The following is a 15,149-nucleotide window of genomic DNA, read 5'->3' on the forward strand; positions in this document are numbered from 1 at the left end:
GCATATACACTCAGTCTCATAATAAAGATCTGCACTGTAGGATCATTGAAGATTAAATGAGATTTTATTTATATGTAGTATATATGTTGTGAGATTATATACACTGATAATCACAAAGTCTGGTGTATATCCCTCAATGTAATCTTGCCATTATATATGGGTACACAGCAAATACTTGTTGAATCCTTTGCTATAAAATACATTAAAATACTAATTGAAATAAAAGGCAGGAATGTGCTGAATCTTAATAGAGAGAGAAAAAAAGAATAGGTTTTAGCTAGACAGTTTACCAAAAGGCTTTCATTTCAACAGAACATCCATAAAGCTTATCATTTTATAATTGGTATTCTGTAGTTCTTTCATAGATTGTTGTCTGAAAATCAATTTCCTTTTGCCAACTTCTGGAAAGTTAATCTACCCTGAGGAGTAGAAAAATTCTTTAAATATTTTTCTTTTATATGCATATCTGATGGATTTATCACTCAAGAGCTTATATTTTTACCTGTGGATATTTCTCCCCAATGCAAAATTAATTTTTCTCCAGTCATATCTATAATTGCTCAGTTGGCCAGAATATGTAGTCAATAATTTGAGAACAAATGTGCCATACTCGGTTGTACAATGATTTTCAGTATAAATGTTTGTGTGCAAGGTAATTTCTTTGGAATTCAATCAGATGAAAAAGTAACATTTTTCAAAAGGTCATAAAATGAGGCTGATGTTTCTGATGGCTGTTTCAAATCAGCCTTAGGTTGATTTGAGGTCTATAAGGTCAAATTGTTTTTACACTAAAATTGTCTTTAGTAGAGGGAGAAAATATGTGCATAGTTACTTTGATTACAGGGCCTAGAAAAATAGACAAGTGTGTTATTTTTCTCCCACAAAGAGATTTGCCAATTTCATCAAATATTTTCCTCCTTTTGATTTGATAAGTAGTACATAAGCCATGTATTTGAAACTTTGAATGGAGACCTCAAAGTTCTGTTCACTTAAGAGTTTTACATCCTCAAGCGATGCTGCTACCAGAGTCAACATCATAGTTACAAATGGCATTCTCATGGAAAGCAGATCATTTGATTTGAGAATATGGAAAAGGAGCCAAGTAACTGTAACATGACCTACTACATAATAAAATAACACACCAACAGCGAGAAATTGTGTTTCCACAGCATGAAAATGACATATTGCCACCAGCTGGAAAGGAACGAAAACGTTCTATAACCAAAAATCCCAAAATCGGAGGTTTGCCTCTAATTCCAATCCAGCATGAGAGAAGTGCAACCCAAGCCAGGAAAAATATTGAGGTAGGTTCAGATTTTATTTGTTTTATATTAATTATAGCTTTGGTTTTCTTATGTCGTAAAATGATTAAGTACATTATTTCTTTGGCTTCAAAAACTCAACAGTAATCTTTGGAAAGCATGGTATACAAACCATATCCTGCAAGAAAACATTATGTATGAATAACCCTATGCTCCTCTTTAAGTTTCATATCTTAAGTTTTCTTAAAGAGTTTTAATAGTGTCATTGGCAGGGCAATTAAATATGCATAGTACCACTTACTATCTGTAACATAGGCAACTTTAAATATGTATTCAGAGGTCCACATGGTAAAATTACAGTCTCAAATTAGTCATACCAGTTCACTTCTAACACGTTTAGGATGAGCCCAGGGCCAATTATGTCTGGATCCATAGTAACTATACTTTCTAGTAACACAGTCAAATGCCAGTGGTTTGGGAACTGATGCGGTGTCGCAGTTAATTTAAGGAACTGCAAGATGACCCCTGAGCATCAGTAAAAATGATGTGGCATCTTTCAGGACAGCGGCTTTGTTCTCCTTCTCACCTTGAGGGGCAGGGGCGGGGAGAACATAAGTAGCATCAATCTTCACTTGAAGTTTAGTGTCTTCAGGAGAGGACATGAGCTGTTTGCACTTAAACCTCATTAGATGCTTTGGGAATAATGCATGTTTCAGTGCTTTAGTTGAGCCCCTCCAAGCAAAAAAAAAAAAAAAATATATATATATATATATATATATTCTTCAAGCCTAGGTTTGGGACTGAGTGGTTTGAATCTCTCTCTTAAATTTTAAAAGACTAAAGCTATTTTAACTTAGTGATCAGATTTAAAATTTTTTTCTATGTATATATTTCCTTGAACATTTATCCCAATGTAGTATTCCTCTTCACTAAAAGATAAAAGCTTTGAAATAACGGTTTATTTCCTTCTGCACTTACATTAAAAAAAATTTTTTTAAGCATTCTGCACAATTATGGGTTCCTAAAATAATCTAGAATTTCAAACTTCTAAGAGTCCCATTTCCCAGGAACTCACATTAGGAAACAGTTTAAACAAACAAGACAAACCTGTTACCCCAGCTTCTTCTGACATTGCCTTGGGATGAGTTACAGAGCAAAGCAAATCAAAAGACATTAACCAGTATCCAGTATAGGATTAGGATGATGACTAAATATATAGTATAATAATTTGTTTTGTTAACTATTCTCAAATCCAGAATTTCAGAGACAATTTTTTTTTCTTTTTTATCATGCTTAAGATCAGAAAACTGATAAACTCCAAACTATAAAGACCTTGTGATAAGCTCTTAAAATAATTCCATGAAATATTAACTGCTAGAAAATTTATGAACAATTAAGCTAAATTAACCTTTTTATAAATTTTGCACACGGGGTGATTCAACAAATTTGGCAGAGAAAGATTTTAAATGCTCTAGTGTTGGGGAAACATTGGAAGTTTAAAAAGCATTAAAACACTATTAATAGAAATTGAAAATTGCATATGAACCATTAAAATGTTTGTTACAGAATTAGATTCATGTAAATATTTAAGAAAATACATTTATAAAATAATCACTTTTGGTCCTTTGTTTTAAAAATGGAAAATGGCTTAAAATACTGCTAAATAGGGTATATTCATAGTCACATCAATGGATGTATTCAAGAACTGTTTTTCAAACAAGGTGTTGGCAGATTGGCAAATTTGGTGCTTTGGCCATTTGGTAATGCCCCATTTCATGTCTTGGTTTCATGAGGTTCTATTGAAAGTTGGAGGAGAATACCTCACTCAGGCAGGCAGTCATCCTGGAAAAATCCACTTCCAAAATTAATTGAGTGAATTAGTAGTGAGCTAGCTGAATAAGCCAGAGAAAGAAATGGGCCAAAGGAGATCACACACGAGTGGCAAACATGGTACTTAAGAATGCACATACCAGAGGGGCCCCTGGGTGACTCAGTCAGTTGAGCATCCTACTTCGGCTCTGGTCATGATCTCATGGCTCTGTGTTCACAGCCCAGAGCCTGGAGCCTGCTTTGGATTCTCTGTCTCTCAGAAATAAACATTAAAAAAAAAAATACACATACTAGATCCTACCTGTGATTTGGCTACCTCCGGAGTTCATTGTACTCAGCCTCTTTATCTGCAAGCATGTAGGGATAATAAAAGGCTCTACCTCATATGGCTATTGTGAGGATTCAATGATATCATAGTTGAGAATTTATTAGAATAATGCCTACTACATAGTTAACATTTGAATCAAAAGAATAAGGAACTTGGAAGACAATATGGGATAATTGTTTCAAAAAAATTTTTTTAAGAATATTTGTAAAACAAATAATGAGCAATGAAGAATGATGAGCAGTTCAAGCAGGAAATGGTGATCTAGAATCTTACCCATTAAACACTTCTATATAGATATTTTTCCAGGGAAGACTTGCAGATTGCTAACAGACACATGAAAAGATGCTCAGCATCACTAATTATCAGAGAAAGGCCAATCAGAGCCACAATAAAATAACCCCTTACACCAGTCAGAATGGCTAGTACCCAAATAACAAGTGTTGGTGAGACTGTGGAGACAAAAGAACCCTGGTGCACACTCCCCTGTTGGTGGGAATGTAAATTGGTGCAGCCACCACGGAAAACAGTATGGAAGTTCCTCAGAAAATTAGACATACTATCTAGTAATTCTAATGTGTATTTATCCAAAGAAAATGAAAACATTAATTCAAAAAGATAAATGCCCCCGTGTTTATTGAAGCATTGTTTATAATAGCCAAATTATGGAAGCAGCCCAAGTGTCCATAGATAAATAGATGAAGTGTTATGTATGTATACAGTGGAATATTATTCAGCCATAAAAAAATGAAATCTTCCATTTGCAACAACATGGATGGACATAGAAGATATGGTGCTAAATGAAACAAGTCAGAGAAAGACAAATGCCATGTGATTTTACTTCTGTGTGGAGTCTAAAAAACAAAACACGGAAACCTATCCATAAATACAGAGAACAAACTGATGGTTTCCAGAAAGGAGGAGGGTTGGGAATGAGCAAAATGGATAAAGGGGAGAGGGAGATACAGGCTTCCAGTTATGGAATTAATAGATCATGGGAGTAAAAGCACAGCACAGGGAATAATATAGTTAGTGATAGTGTAATAGTGTTGTAGGATGACAGATGGTAGCTACACTTGGGGTGAGCACAGCATAACAGACTTGTCAGATCACTATGTTGTACACCTGAAACTAATGTAACATTGTGTGTCAACTATACTTCAATAAGAAAAAAGTCTATATTGCTCCTTAATTTTCCCTGGGTAATAGATGCCAAGTAAGTCTTACCGTGGTTAATATTTATTTATAAACTCCCAGTCGTATCCCTATGCTGGTTAGCCATCATTCTCATTCATCTTTCATCTTGGGGGAGGGGTATTTTGTTTTGGTAAAATATACGTAACATAAAACTGTTCATTTTAATCCTATTTAAGTGTAGTTCAGTGGCATTAATTACATTCACATGGTGCAAACATCACAGCTGTCTCCATATTTTAATGTAGTCTAATGAAACTTTGGAATTAAGCTAGGTACTAAATATTTCATCAGTTTTTAGAGCAGATGAAATGTATTTCCCTGAGATATATAAGCATAATTTTTTTTCACAAAATTCCAAGTTATAAAATATATTTGTGAAAATATTTATATTCAGCCTGAGTTTGTATGTTTTAATTTCATGTCTGGATTGAATGGAATTTAAGAAAATAAAAAACTGTGTTATATATTTGAAAAATTTTAAACCTTTATTCAATATTCGACAAGTTAGCAATCATATCCTAAGTATAGGCACTATACTGGGTTCACATTCAGTGAACAAATCAAAACCCCCTGCTTGCATTGAGTCAACTTGGTAGCAGGGCATTCGGATAATCACACGAGTAAGCACTGTGGAGAAAAAGAGAGAGAGTTGGGGAGTTGACTTTTAAACATAATTATATTGAGAGTGTCTTCCATTTATGCCACTCAGTGTCACACATAATAACCAGATTAACATTTCATCTAGTTTCAACATTCATAACTCAAATTCTCCTTCAGATATTTGCTTTTTAGGTTTTGCACCTTTTACCAGGAAACTTTCAAAGACATTTCTTCAATTCTTCTTGTGAAAAGAAAAATAACTTTTTTTTCTACTCCACCTACACTCTGATCCAGTTTGTTGGGTATCCTTCCTTGTTCAGTGGCTCCACACTGCCATATGCTTGATTGTCTGTTGTTTGTTCCTCTGTCTTACACTTTATTCAGTTGTTGTGCTCTGATAATCTGCAGTCAGATGCTCTGCCCCTGAGCTATATCCCCCAACTCTTTGATGATCTGATGGGAGTTCTGTATGCCAGAAATTGCCCAGTCACAAGACATCCTGAACACTAGTTAAGAAAGCATGCCTTTATAGTTCAGCAAATGAAAGTGTGCTCTAATTCTCGGATCCAAAAGTGAGTTTTAATACATAAATACATATTTATTTAATATTATCAATTTATATTTAATACTTATATTTAATAGGAATATATTTAAGTTATATATTAATACACATTAATTTCAATATTTTCAGTTATTTCAGTATTTTCAGAAATACTGGATCTGCAGGATTCTAAAAGACATTGTGTGGGAGGAAGGATTTCACTGGTCGGGTATTAGAGGAGGAGGAAAAGAGCAGAAAAAGAAGTCAAACATATTTCTCTGCGATAGACCTGCTCAACATCTTTAATATACTAATATGTACTGTCAGTCTCAAAGAGGGGGCTGTAGTACAAGTATAGGGTGTATCCCCAAATCCTGTAGCCACGTACATGACACTGTAGGAATTACACATATACCAACATATGGCACATTTAAGCAGAAATGAATTGTAAGAGGCAAGTTTGAAATGAAAGTCAATACCTCGGCCACAGCAACTTCTTACTAGACTTGTCTCCAGAGGCCAGGGAAACAAAACCAAAAATGAACTATTGGGACCTCATGAAAATAAAAGGGTTCTGCACAACGAAGGAAACAACAAAACTAAAAGGCAACTGACAGAATGGGAGAAGATACTTGCAAATGACATATCAGAAAAAGGGTTCCTATCCAAAATTTATAAAGAACTTAAACTCAGCACCCAAAAAACAGTCTAGTGAAGAAATGGGCAAAAGATATGGACACTTTTCCAAAGAAGACATCCAGATGGCTAACAGACACAGGAACAGATGCTCAGCATCACTCATCATCAGGAAATACAAATCAAAACCATAATGAGATACCACCTCACACCTGTCAGAATGGCTAACATTAACAAATCAGGAAACAACAAATGTTGGCAAGGATGTGGAGAAAGAATTCTCTTTTGCACTGCTGGTGGGAATGCAAACTGGTACAGCCACTCTGGAGAACGGTATGGAGGTTTCTTAACAAATTAAAAATAGAACTACCCTGCAACCCAGTAATTGCTCTACTAGGTATTTATCCAAAGGATACAAAAATGCTCAGAGGGGCACATGCACCCCAATGTTTATAGCGGCACTATTGACAATAGAAAAATTATGGAAAGAGCCCAAATGTCCATTGACGAATAACGAAAAGGTGGTATATACCCATACATACATACAATGGAATATTGGCCAACAAAAAGAATGAAATCTTGCCATTTACAACAATGTGGATGGAACTAGAATGTATTATACTAAGCAAAATGTCAGAGAAAGATAAATATTATATGATTTCACTCATATATGGAATTTAAGAAACAAGACTGATGAACATAGGGGGAGGGAAGGAAAAATAAGATGAAACTAGGGAGGCAAACCATAAGAGACTTAAATACAGAGGCCAAACAGAGTTGCTGGAGGGGTGTTGGGTCGGGGGATGGGTTAAATAGGCAGTTGGCATTAAGGAGGGCACTTGTTGGGATGAGCACCGGGTGTTTTATGTAAGTGATGAATCACTAACTGCTATTTCTGAAACCATTATTACACTATTTAACTAACTTGGATTTAAATAAATTTTTTTAAAAAGGCGATGAGAGTCCATCTGAATAACCTGAGAGACCTCTCTGAAGCTGTAATTTAAGTGTATGTTAAAATGAATTTCCATGGTCTACCTTTCATTTGATTTTATACCTGTAAGATGACTGTATTGATCTCTTGGTCAGTGAATTCTGACATTGCACTTGTGTCAAAGTAAAGCTAGAACCTAAGTCACAGAAATAAGCTCAAAATAAGAAGCATGCACATTTCTGTGGAATGTGTTTTCAATGTAAATTGTACCGAATCCTGCTTTCTCCTGAGATGTTGTATTTTATTTTCAGAGTGCGAGAGCAGAGCTGGAACGGCTGAGGCTCAGTGAAAAGCGTGACCAAGAGCTTGGGGATGGCAGCTTAAAGGAGAGAGCCTCCATGGTGGCCCAGTGCCTGGAGCACAAGGACGAGAAACTTCGAACTAGAACCAGAAAACATCGGAGTTTCAACTGTCTGGAGGACACGGAGACTGAGGTCCTTCACGGGCAACAGAAAAGCCAGAAAGCCCTCAAGACATGGAGGAAACCCGAGGACAGCAATGGCAAAGCTGTTTTAGACTCTGATAGTAAGTTACCATCAAAGGTTATTGAAGAACTTAGCCTGGTTCTGCAACGGACAAGAGCCCTTCCAAAAGACTTACAGGATGAGCCGGTCTTGCAGAAAGAGATAAAATAGTTTTGCAGATTATTTTTTTGTAATATTGTATACAGTGTTTGCGTGCAAACCAGAAACCAAACAGTAATTCATGGTTTGTGAGATTTGTCTAGCTATACGTAAGCATTTAAATAGCATTTTAAAATGTATATGTACATATGTGATAAGTGTAAGATTATGGTTTTTTTGGCCTGAACAAAATTTGTACCGTTTAAGTGTATTAACCTTGTGTAAGAAGGCATTGGGTTACTGTGAGTCAGCCAGGCTTTTACAGTAGTTGTCTGTTGAATGGTGTAATTTATGAGCAGAAATCTCAAACTGTACTGTATTGTATAAAATGTTTTAACTGAAGCCTATGAAATTATATGTATCACATTTTGCACTTTGAGAAACCTTGTATATTAAGTTACCATATGTTTTTAGGTTTACATAGGGTCCACCATATGGAAAAGAAAGGGAAGTTGTAAAGAGGGAGGATTTATTTTAGTGGCTGCCTGTCAAACATTGGAGTTTTCAAATGAAGCAAGAGTTAACAAAAACCAAGGAGGTCCATTAAGATTCATTCTAGTTCACTATGGACCAGAACTTATTAATGAGGAACTGCCTGTTAAGAAAAAAAGTCTAGTGACTGCTTCCCAAGGTAATGTTCAGCCAACAAACATGAATCATGGCACTGGCCACACTTACTTATGGTGTTAGGGAACCATCCATGGTGTGCATTCACTACTCTCCAGTTCTTCGCAGGTGGCTGCTAAGAAGAAACTTAACACTGCATTGAAGACCTGGCATGGTTGCCATTTGCACTGACTGTTGCTGTGTACATTTTTTTAAAATTCCTTACTATGGATTTTGTACAAATTCATTATCACAGGGTTTTGTTACTGTGTTTTAATTTTTTTGTCATTGCTTTACCTTGTATTTCATTTCTTATTTTAAGTAAGGTTGTGATCTCTTTCTCCACAACGTCATAATTAACTGGAAATATACAACATATGGCCATTTTAGAGTGGGGGATAGTTTACCCCACTTTTGGCAGCTACCAGTTCACATTTAATCAGGTCTCTTTTTTTAAAAAAAAAAAAAAAGTCTCTTCCTTTGCCTAATAAATGATAAAGCCCTCTGTTTTTTGCCTCCACATTAGGGTCAGCTACTGAGTTGTTGGTTTTCCTCCAACAGACGATACTAAGTATAGTTCACTTTAGGGACAGCGCTTTTCATCCATTTCCTATGAATTTTGTTAGGTCTGATGAGGTTTGATTAAAATTTTCTTATATAGCTAGGTCTTATTTCAGCGACTTATTTTACCCCCCTTTTCAGGGTCTTCTTCAGAATCTGTTATACAAAAGCCCATACTTTTGTGAGTCCGGTCGTTGTATAGGAATGTACTCTTAAATACTCTGAATTTCTTCCTTGTAAAATACTGACCACTTCTATTTGGTGGTGATAAAATAGTTTACCATGGAGGTGTGATATTTATTCTTTAAATCTGTACTGATTAAAAAAAAAAAAAATTCTAAAGAAACTGCAGGTCAGTTTATGAAATAGGTGGCAGCGCTGGGGAGCCTTCATTCATGCAAAGCAAGAAATCATGGTACTTAGGAAAAAAACCTAAAACTATTATCCCTAATAAATTATAATATTTATGGGATGAGGCATATGGACTATATTTGACCATGGGAAAGTATCTGGAGTTTTTTACCTGCCTTCTCTGAAGACTTTTGAAACTTGAGCTTAGAATCAAATAGCTCTGTTTCCCTTCCTTTCCTGTATGTTTGTCTCCATTTTTCAAGAGTAAGATAAGGGCTAACGATGACATCTCATATTTTGAATAAAAATTCAGTTGTTTTACAAGTTCACTTGAATGTGATTATTTTCTGAAGTTAAAGGTTATTTAGAAATAAATTTGATCATCTTACCTTTTCTTTTTAATAATTTGAATTATATATACTTCAAACAAGCTTTCATTTTTTCCAATCATTATGAATATTCTATTATTTTAAATGATTAATATACACAGATGTGACACAAACATATTGATGGTCCTCTTTCATTTCTATAGCCCTAAGATTAATTACGAGGCATGGATTTTAAATATTTGACCTCTAAACAAATCAGTACCTGACGATTTATCCAAATGGCATTGAGAATTCAGAACTAAGCACAAGTAATTGAAGCAAAATATGACTTGTGTACATTAATAGCTGCCAGTTTGTGTTGTTTAGAGGACAATTTATAATTCTAAAATACACATAACTGTATATTGCAAAAGGAAATATTTTTGAAAATGCATCAAATTTATTTGAAGAGATTGTACTGTTCAGATATTTTCATGTTTGCTCAAACTTTTGATAATTCCTCTGGAGAAAAGATGATTAAACTTTTACCATCTTATGGGACACCCTGGTAGAGCATACTACTCTTGATCTCGGGGTTGTGAAGTGTGAGCCCCACATTGTGTATAGAGATTACATTAAAAAAAAAAAACTTTACTATCTTAAAACTATCTGCACCAAAGCTTTGATAATTATCATTCACTCGTCAAAAGATAGAACTAGGGGCACCTGGGTGGCTAAGTCAGTTAAGCATCTGACTTCAGCTCAGGTCATGATCTTGTGTTCCATGAGTTCAAGCCCTGTGTCGGGTTCTGTGTTGACAGCTCAGAGCCTAGAGCCTGCTTCAGATTCTATGTCTCCACCTCACTCTGCCCCCCCCCCCTCTTTCTCTCTCTCTCTCTCACAAACATTAAAACAAGAAGAATTAAGTTTATAACGCGAACAGTTTTCTGTCATGTGTACGTTTATCTCTAATCATTTGGAAATGCAAAGCACAGAAATGAATATTACAGGTAACGAAAGTTTATCTGTTTTATATCTCAGTTATTTTTATTGAAAATGTTCTAAGCTAGTATTGTATATTCCTATCCTCTCTGCTATGGTATCATATGTTGAATGTAAACTTAATAATTCAGATAACTCTATAGATTTAAGACCTTTTATGAATTATAGGATTCGTGTTCAGAATCTAAATGTCCTTATCTGAGAACTGGGAATAATACCTATCTGGTAGGCATTTTGTGATGACTAATTTTATAAATATATATATATATATATATATATATATATATATATACACACACACACACACATTTATATGTGTATGTGTGTATAGACATACACACATCTATTGCATAGAGGTTTAATAAATATTACTTATTAACGTATTAGTTTTTCTAGCTGTCATTTGGTTCAAGTTCTGAGGCTTCCTACTGGTTTCAAATTGCCTCTATCAATGTTTTTTTTTTCCCTTCTCTTTTAAAATATGCACTAATACAACAGATTACCATAGGTCGTGGGCTGAATTGTGTTCCTCCAAACTCCATATATTGAATCCCTAATCCCCAGTACCCCAGAATATGGAATATTTAGAGATGAGGCCTTTAAAGAGTCGATTATTAGTATGGGCCCTGATCAAATCTGACTGGTGTCCTTAAATAAGGAAATTTGGACACATGAAGAAACACCAGGGGATGTATGTGCACAGAAGAAAGACTGGGTGAAGACACGGCAAGAGGCCGGCTTTCCGCAAGCCAAGGAGAGAGGCCTCAGACAAAACCAAACTCTTTAACATCTTGGTCTTAGACTTCTAGCCTCTAGCACTGTAAGAAAAAGTCCTATTGTTTAAGCTACCCAGTCTGTCATATTTTGTTAGTGAAAGCCCTAGCACACTTTAATAATGTTAAATAAAGATGTCAGATAAACAGAATACTTACAAGTATTGGTTCTTACACTCTTGTTCCCCCACATCTCAGAATATCTTGGTAACATGACATCAGTGTAATCAATACAATGTAATATTCTAGCTATCATAAATGATTAATGGAGGATGAGAGACCATGTGGAGATGTAACTGCTTAGAAGTCAGCTAGCAAGGTAACTTAAATGCTGAAGTAATACAGCATAAACCATTGAAATTTTGCCCAGCAAAATTATAGCTTGGGCCTGCTTGTAAAGATTCAAATTCTATGACATCAAGAACACTCTTCCTGCAGAGAAGATGCCAACCCTTCACATACTTGAAAGAGAATACTGTGAATCCTTTCAACGAACAACTCAGATCTTGAGTTCAATAACGGGAGTATTCACTAGACTAGGTAGAGACATAAAGTCATGTCAATCAACACAGATAAGCCAAACCATAATCCTGCCTGAGACTGGATCAAAATTAACCTTCATCAAATCAAAGTGACATGTATATATCATTAGAGGGGATCTCATCTTCCCTTCCAGCAAACTGTCTCACTTACCACCTTTTTCATCCCCTCCCATTTTCTCTCTGAACCCTCTTCATTCAGCCTTCTGTTCCCTGCCATTTACCATAACTGCTCCCGGTAAGGTCAAAACAACCTCATTGCTAATTCAAATGGTCACTTTTCAGTCATTTCAGTCATTGTACCTGACCTTTCACCATCTGTAGCGTTTGACACAGTTGGTCATCCCACCTTTGTGAAATATATTCTAGCATTGGTCCCCATGATATTTCTGTCATGTGGTTTTCTTCTTCACTAGTCAGTCTTGGATCCCCTAATGGATACTCATCTCTATATAAATGAATTCCTAGAGGAACCCATCTAATCTCATAGTTTCAAATATAGTACATATTCGTGTCTATCCCATACATTTAGTTCCAGCCTGGACCTACCCACTGAGTTTCTGACTGTAATTTACATTTCCACTGAGTGTCCAGCTGTCATCTCAAATACACTATATCTAAATCTCTTTATCCTTTCCATTCTACCCTCTTCTACCCTTCCCAGGACTCAGGTACAGACAGATTAAGCAGATTATTCAGGTAATGATAAGCAAAGTTGGCATTTGAATGCAGGCAGTCTAGCTCAAAAGTCCACACTTCTCCACTCTGCATTAGATTGTTCAGGCCACTGACCTATCTCACCTGAAAGATTACAAAAGATTCAACTTTTTTCACTTGTACTATGTGGAACAAATCACAGACTAACCTTTTTAAATATAAGAAAATCCAAATTAATCTTCTTAAATATAAAATAGTCTCTCGTACCAACCCCTGAATAGGTTTCTATTTCTGTTAAATGGAATGTAATCTATAAATGGAAGCCCTGGAATAATTGGTTTCAATGTGCCAACTGCTACTTCTGTCATCTCACCAATCCTCACCTCCCTCACTTTGCTACAAGCATACTTGTTCCTCAAAATCACCAAACATGAAAATGCTTTAGCTTTGCAGGAACTATTCCCTGTCAGTAGCACACAGTCCAGACATACACGTCTTACCTTCATTTATGTCATCAAATAGCTCCTTACCAGACAGACCTTCTCTAAACATCCCATATAAAATGGCATCATCACTTTCTATCCCTGTATCTTCTTAACATAGGAATTCATCACCATCTAACAATGTACATATTTATTAGTATATATTTTAAGTGTCTTATTATTTACACTAGAATCTGTCAGTGTAGAATCTTAGGTCATCAATATATTCCCAGCACCCAGAACAGTGCCTGTACCATAGTCTATAGTCACTAGTGAAATATACAGTAAACAAATGAAGTCATGGCATAAGGAAATAGTTTGAAGAAGAAAAGTCATCCCACCAAGAGCTAGGAACAATGGATTAAAAAAAAATTTATAAAGTCTGTTGCTGAAAGCAGTAGGAATAAATGTGCCAATATTCTGAGGAAGCAGGAACATTCAAGATGTGAGCTGATATTGTACAGCTTCTCTTTTTCTGGGGCTATTCACAGAATCTATGCATAAGGAAATAAGTTGAAAATAATCTGGTCTTTGATCAAGTTGAGAGATGCTTTTCACAGAGAGAGAAATCAGCAAAGATTTTGGACTCTTATATAGCTAAGGAGACAAATTTGGAGACTCAAGGGACAAAAATCCCAGGAAGGGAAAAATAAAAACTGACTATAGCTGGTTTCCGCTTTTAAGACAACTTACTGAAATAATGATGCCTATGGCAGTAGGCTAATAAGCTCAGTGGGAAGTCTTCTATAGCAGAGTTGAGTTTTTTGTAGGCTTCTAGTACTAAGAAATCAAAGATTCAAGTTTATTTACTATCGTGGAGAGGTTCTCTTGTGAACATACAAGCTCCAGTTGGAATCCTGAGAGATCCATATGGTCAGAGCAGGTATGAATTGGAATCTTAACAGAACATGGTCAAAACTGCCTCATGAACTCAATTCAGTTTAGACCCTGATTGGGTCAAGATTACCATCTTCCTCTACTAAAAGAGGAAAACATAAATGCTCTCTGAAGAAATATAATATTATGTAGAGCTTCAAAAAATCTTTTCACTATCTGGCATAAAATAAAAGGCATCCACCCTTCTGATACTAAAACCAGATAAAGACACTCCAAAAACAAAAAACAAAAAACAAAAAAACCCACAAACTACAGGCCAATATCCCTGATGAACACAGATGAAGAAACCCTCAACAAAATAGCAAACTGAATCCAACAATACATTAAAGAATCATTCACTATGATTAAGTGGGATTTATTTCTAGGAAGTAAGGATGGTTCTATATTCACAAATCATCAACATGATACGTCACATCAATAAGACAAAGGATCAAAACCATATGATCATTTCAACAGATGAAAAAAAAGCATTTAACAAAGTAAAATATCCATTCATGCTAAAAACCCTCAACAAAATAGGTTTAGAGGGAACATACTCAACATAACAAAAGCAATATAAGAAAAACCCACAGCTGACATTATATGCACTTGTAAAAAACTGAGAACTTTCTCCTAAGATCAGGAACAAGACAAGAATGTCCATTCAGCACTTTTACTGTCCTAGCCAAAGGAATCAGACAAGAAAAAAGAATAAAAGTCATTCAAATTGGTAACAAAGAAGTAAAACTTTTACTATTTGCAGATGACATGATACTGTATATAAAAAACCTCAAGACTCTACCAAAAAAAAATTTGGCAGTTGAGAAATGAATTAAGTTGCAGGATACAAAAATAATGTACAGAAATACACTGCAAACCAAATTTAACAATACATTTAAAAAATCATTCATCATGATCAAGGGGTATTTATTGGAGAAATGCCAGGGTGGTTCGAGATATCTAAATCAATCAATGTGGTACATCAC

At 35.4% G+C, this 15,149-nt stretch overlaps 1 protein-coding gene and 1 long non-coding RNA gene across 6 annotated transcripts in view; one reads left to right on the forward strand and one right to left on the reverse strand.

Moving 5' to 3' along the window:
* ARAP2 (ArfGAP with RhoGAP domain, ankyrin repeat and PH domain 2) overlaps window positions 1–9,855 on the forward strand; it is a 211,663-nt gene extending 201,808 nt beyond the window's left edge. For all 5 annotated transcript variants that reach the window (XM_045056485.1, XM_045056484.1, XM_003985471.6 and 2 more), the window contains 2 exons: window positions 1,170–1,304; window positions 7,637–9,855. In XM_045056485.1, coding sequence (XP_044912420.1) covers window positions 1,170–1,304; window positions 7,637–8,020 — 519 coding nt within the window. In that variant the 3' untranslated portion in view covers window positions 8,021–9,855. The remainder of the gene's footprint in view (window positions 1–1,169; window positions 1,305–7,636) is intronic.
* Window positions 1–15,149, reverse strand: part of LOC123385090 — a 191,906-nt gene that overhangs the window by 135,146 nt on the left and 41,611 nt on the right. The window lies entirely within an intron of this gene.

The sequence above is a fragment of the Felis catus genome, chromosome B1, assembly GCF_018350175.1.
Source record: "Felis catus isolate Fca126 chromosome B1, F.catus_Fca126_mat1.0, whole genome shotgun sequence".
Lineage (NCBI taxonomy): Eukaryota > Metazoa > Chordata > Mammalia > Carnivora > Felidae > Felis > Felis catus.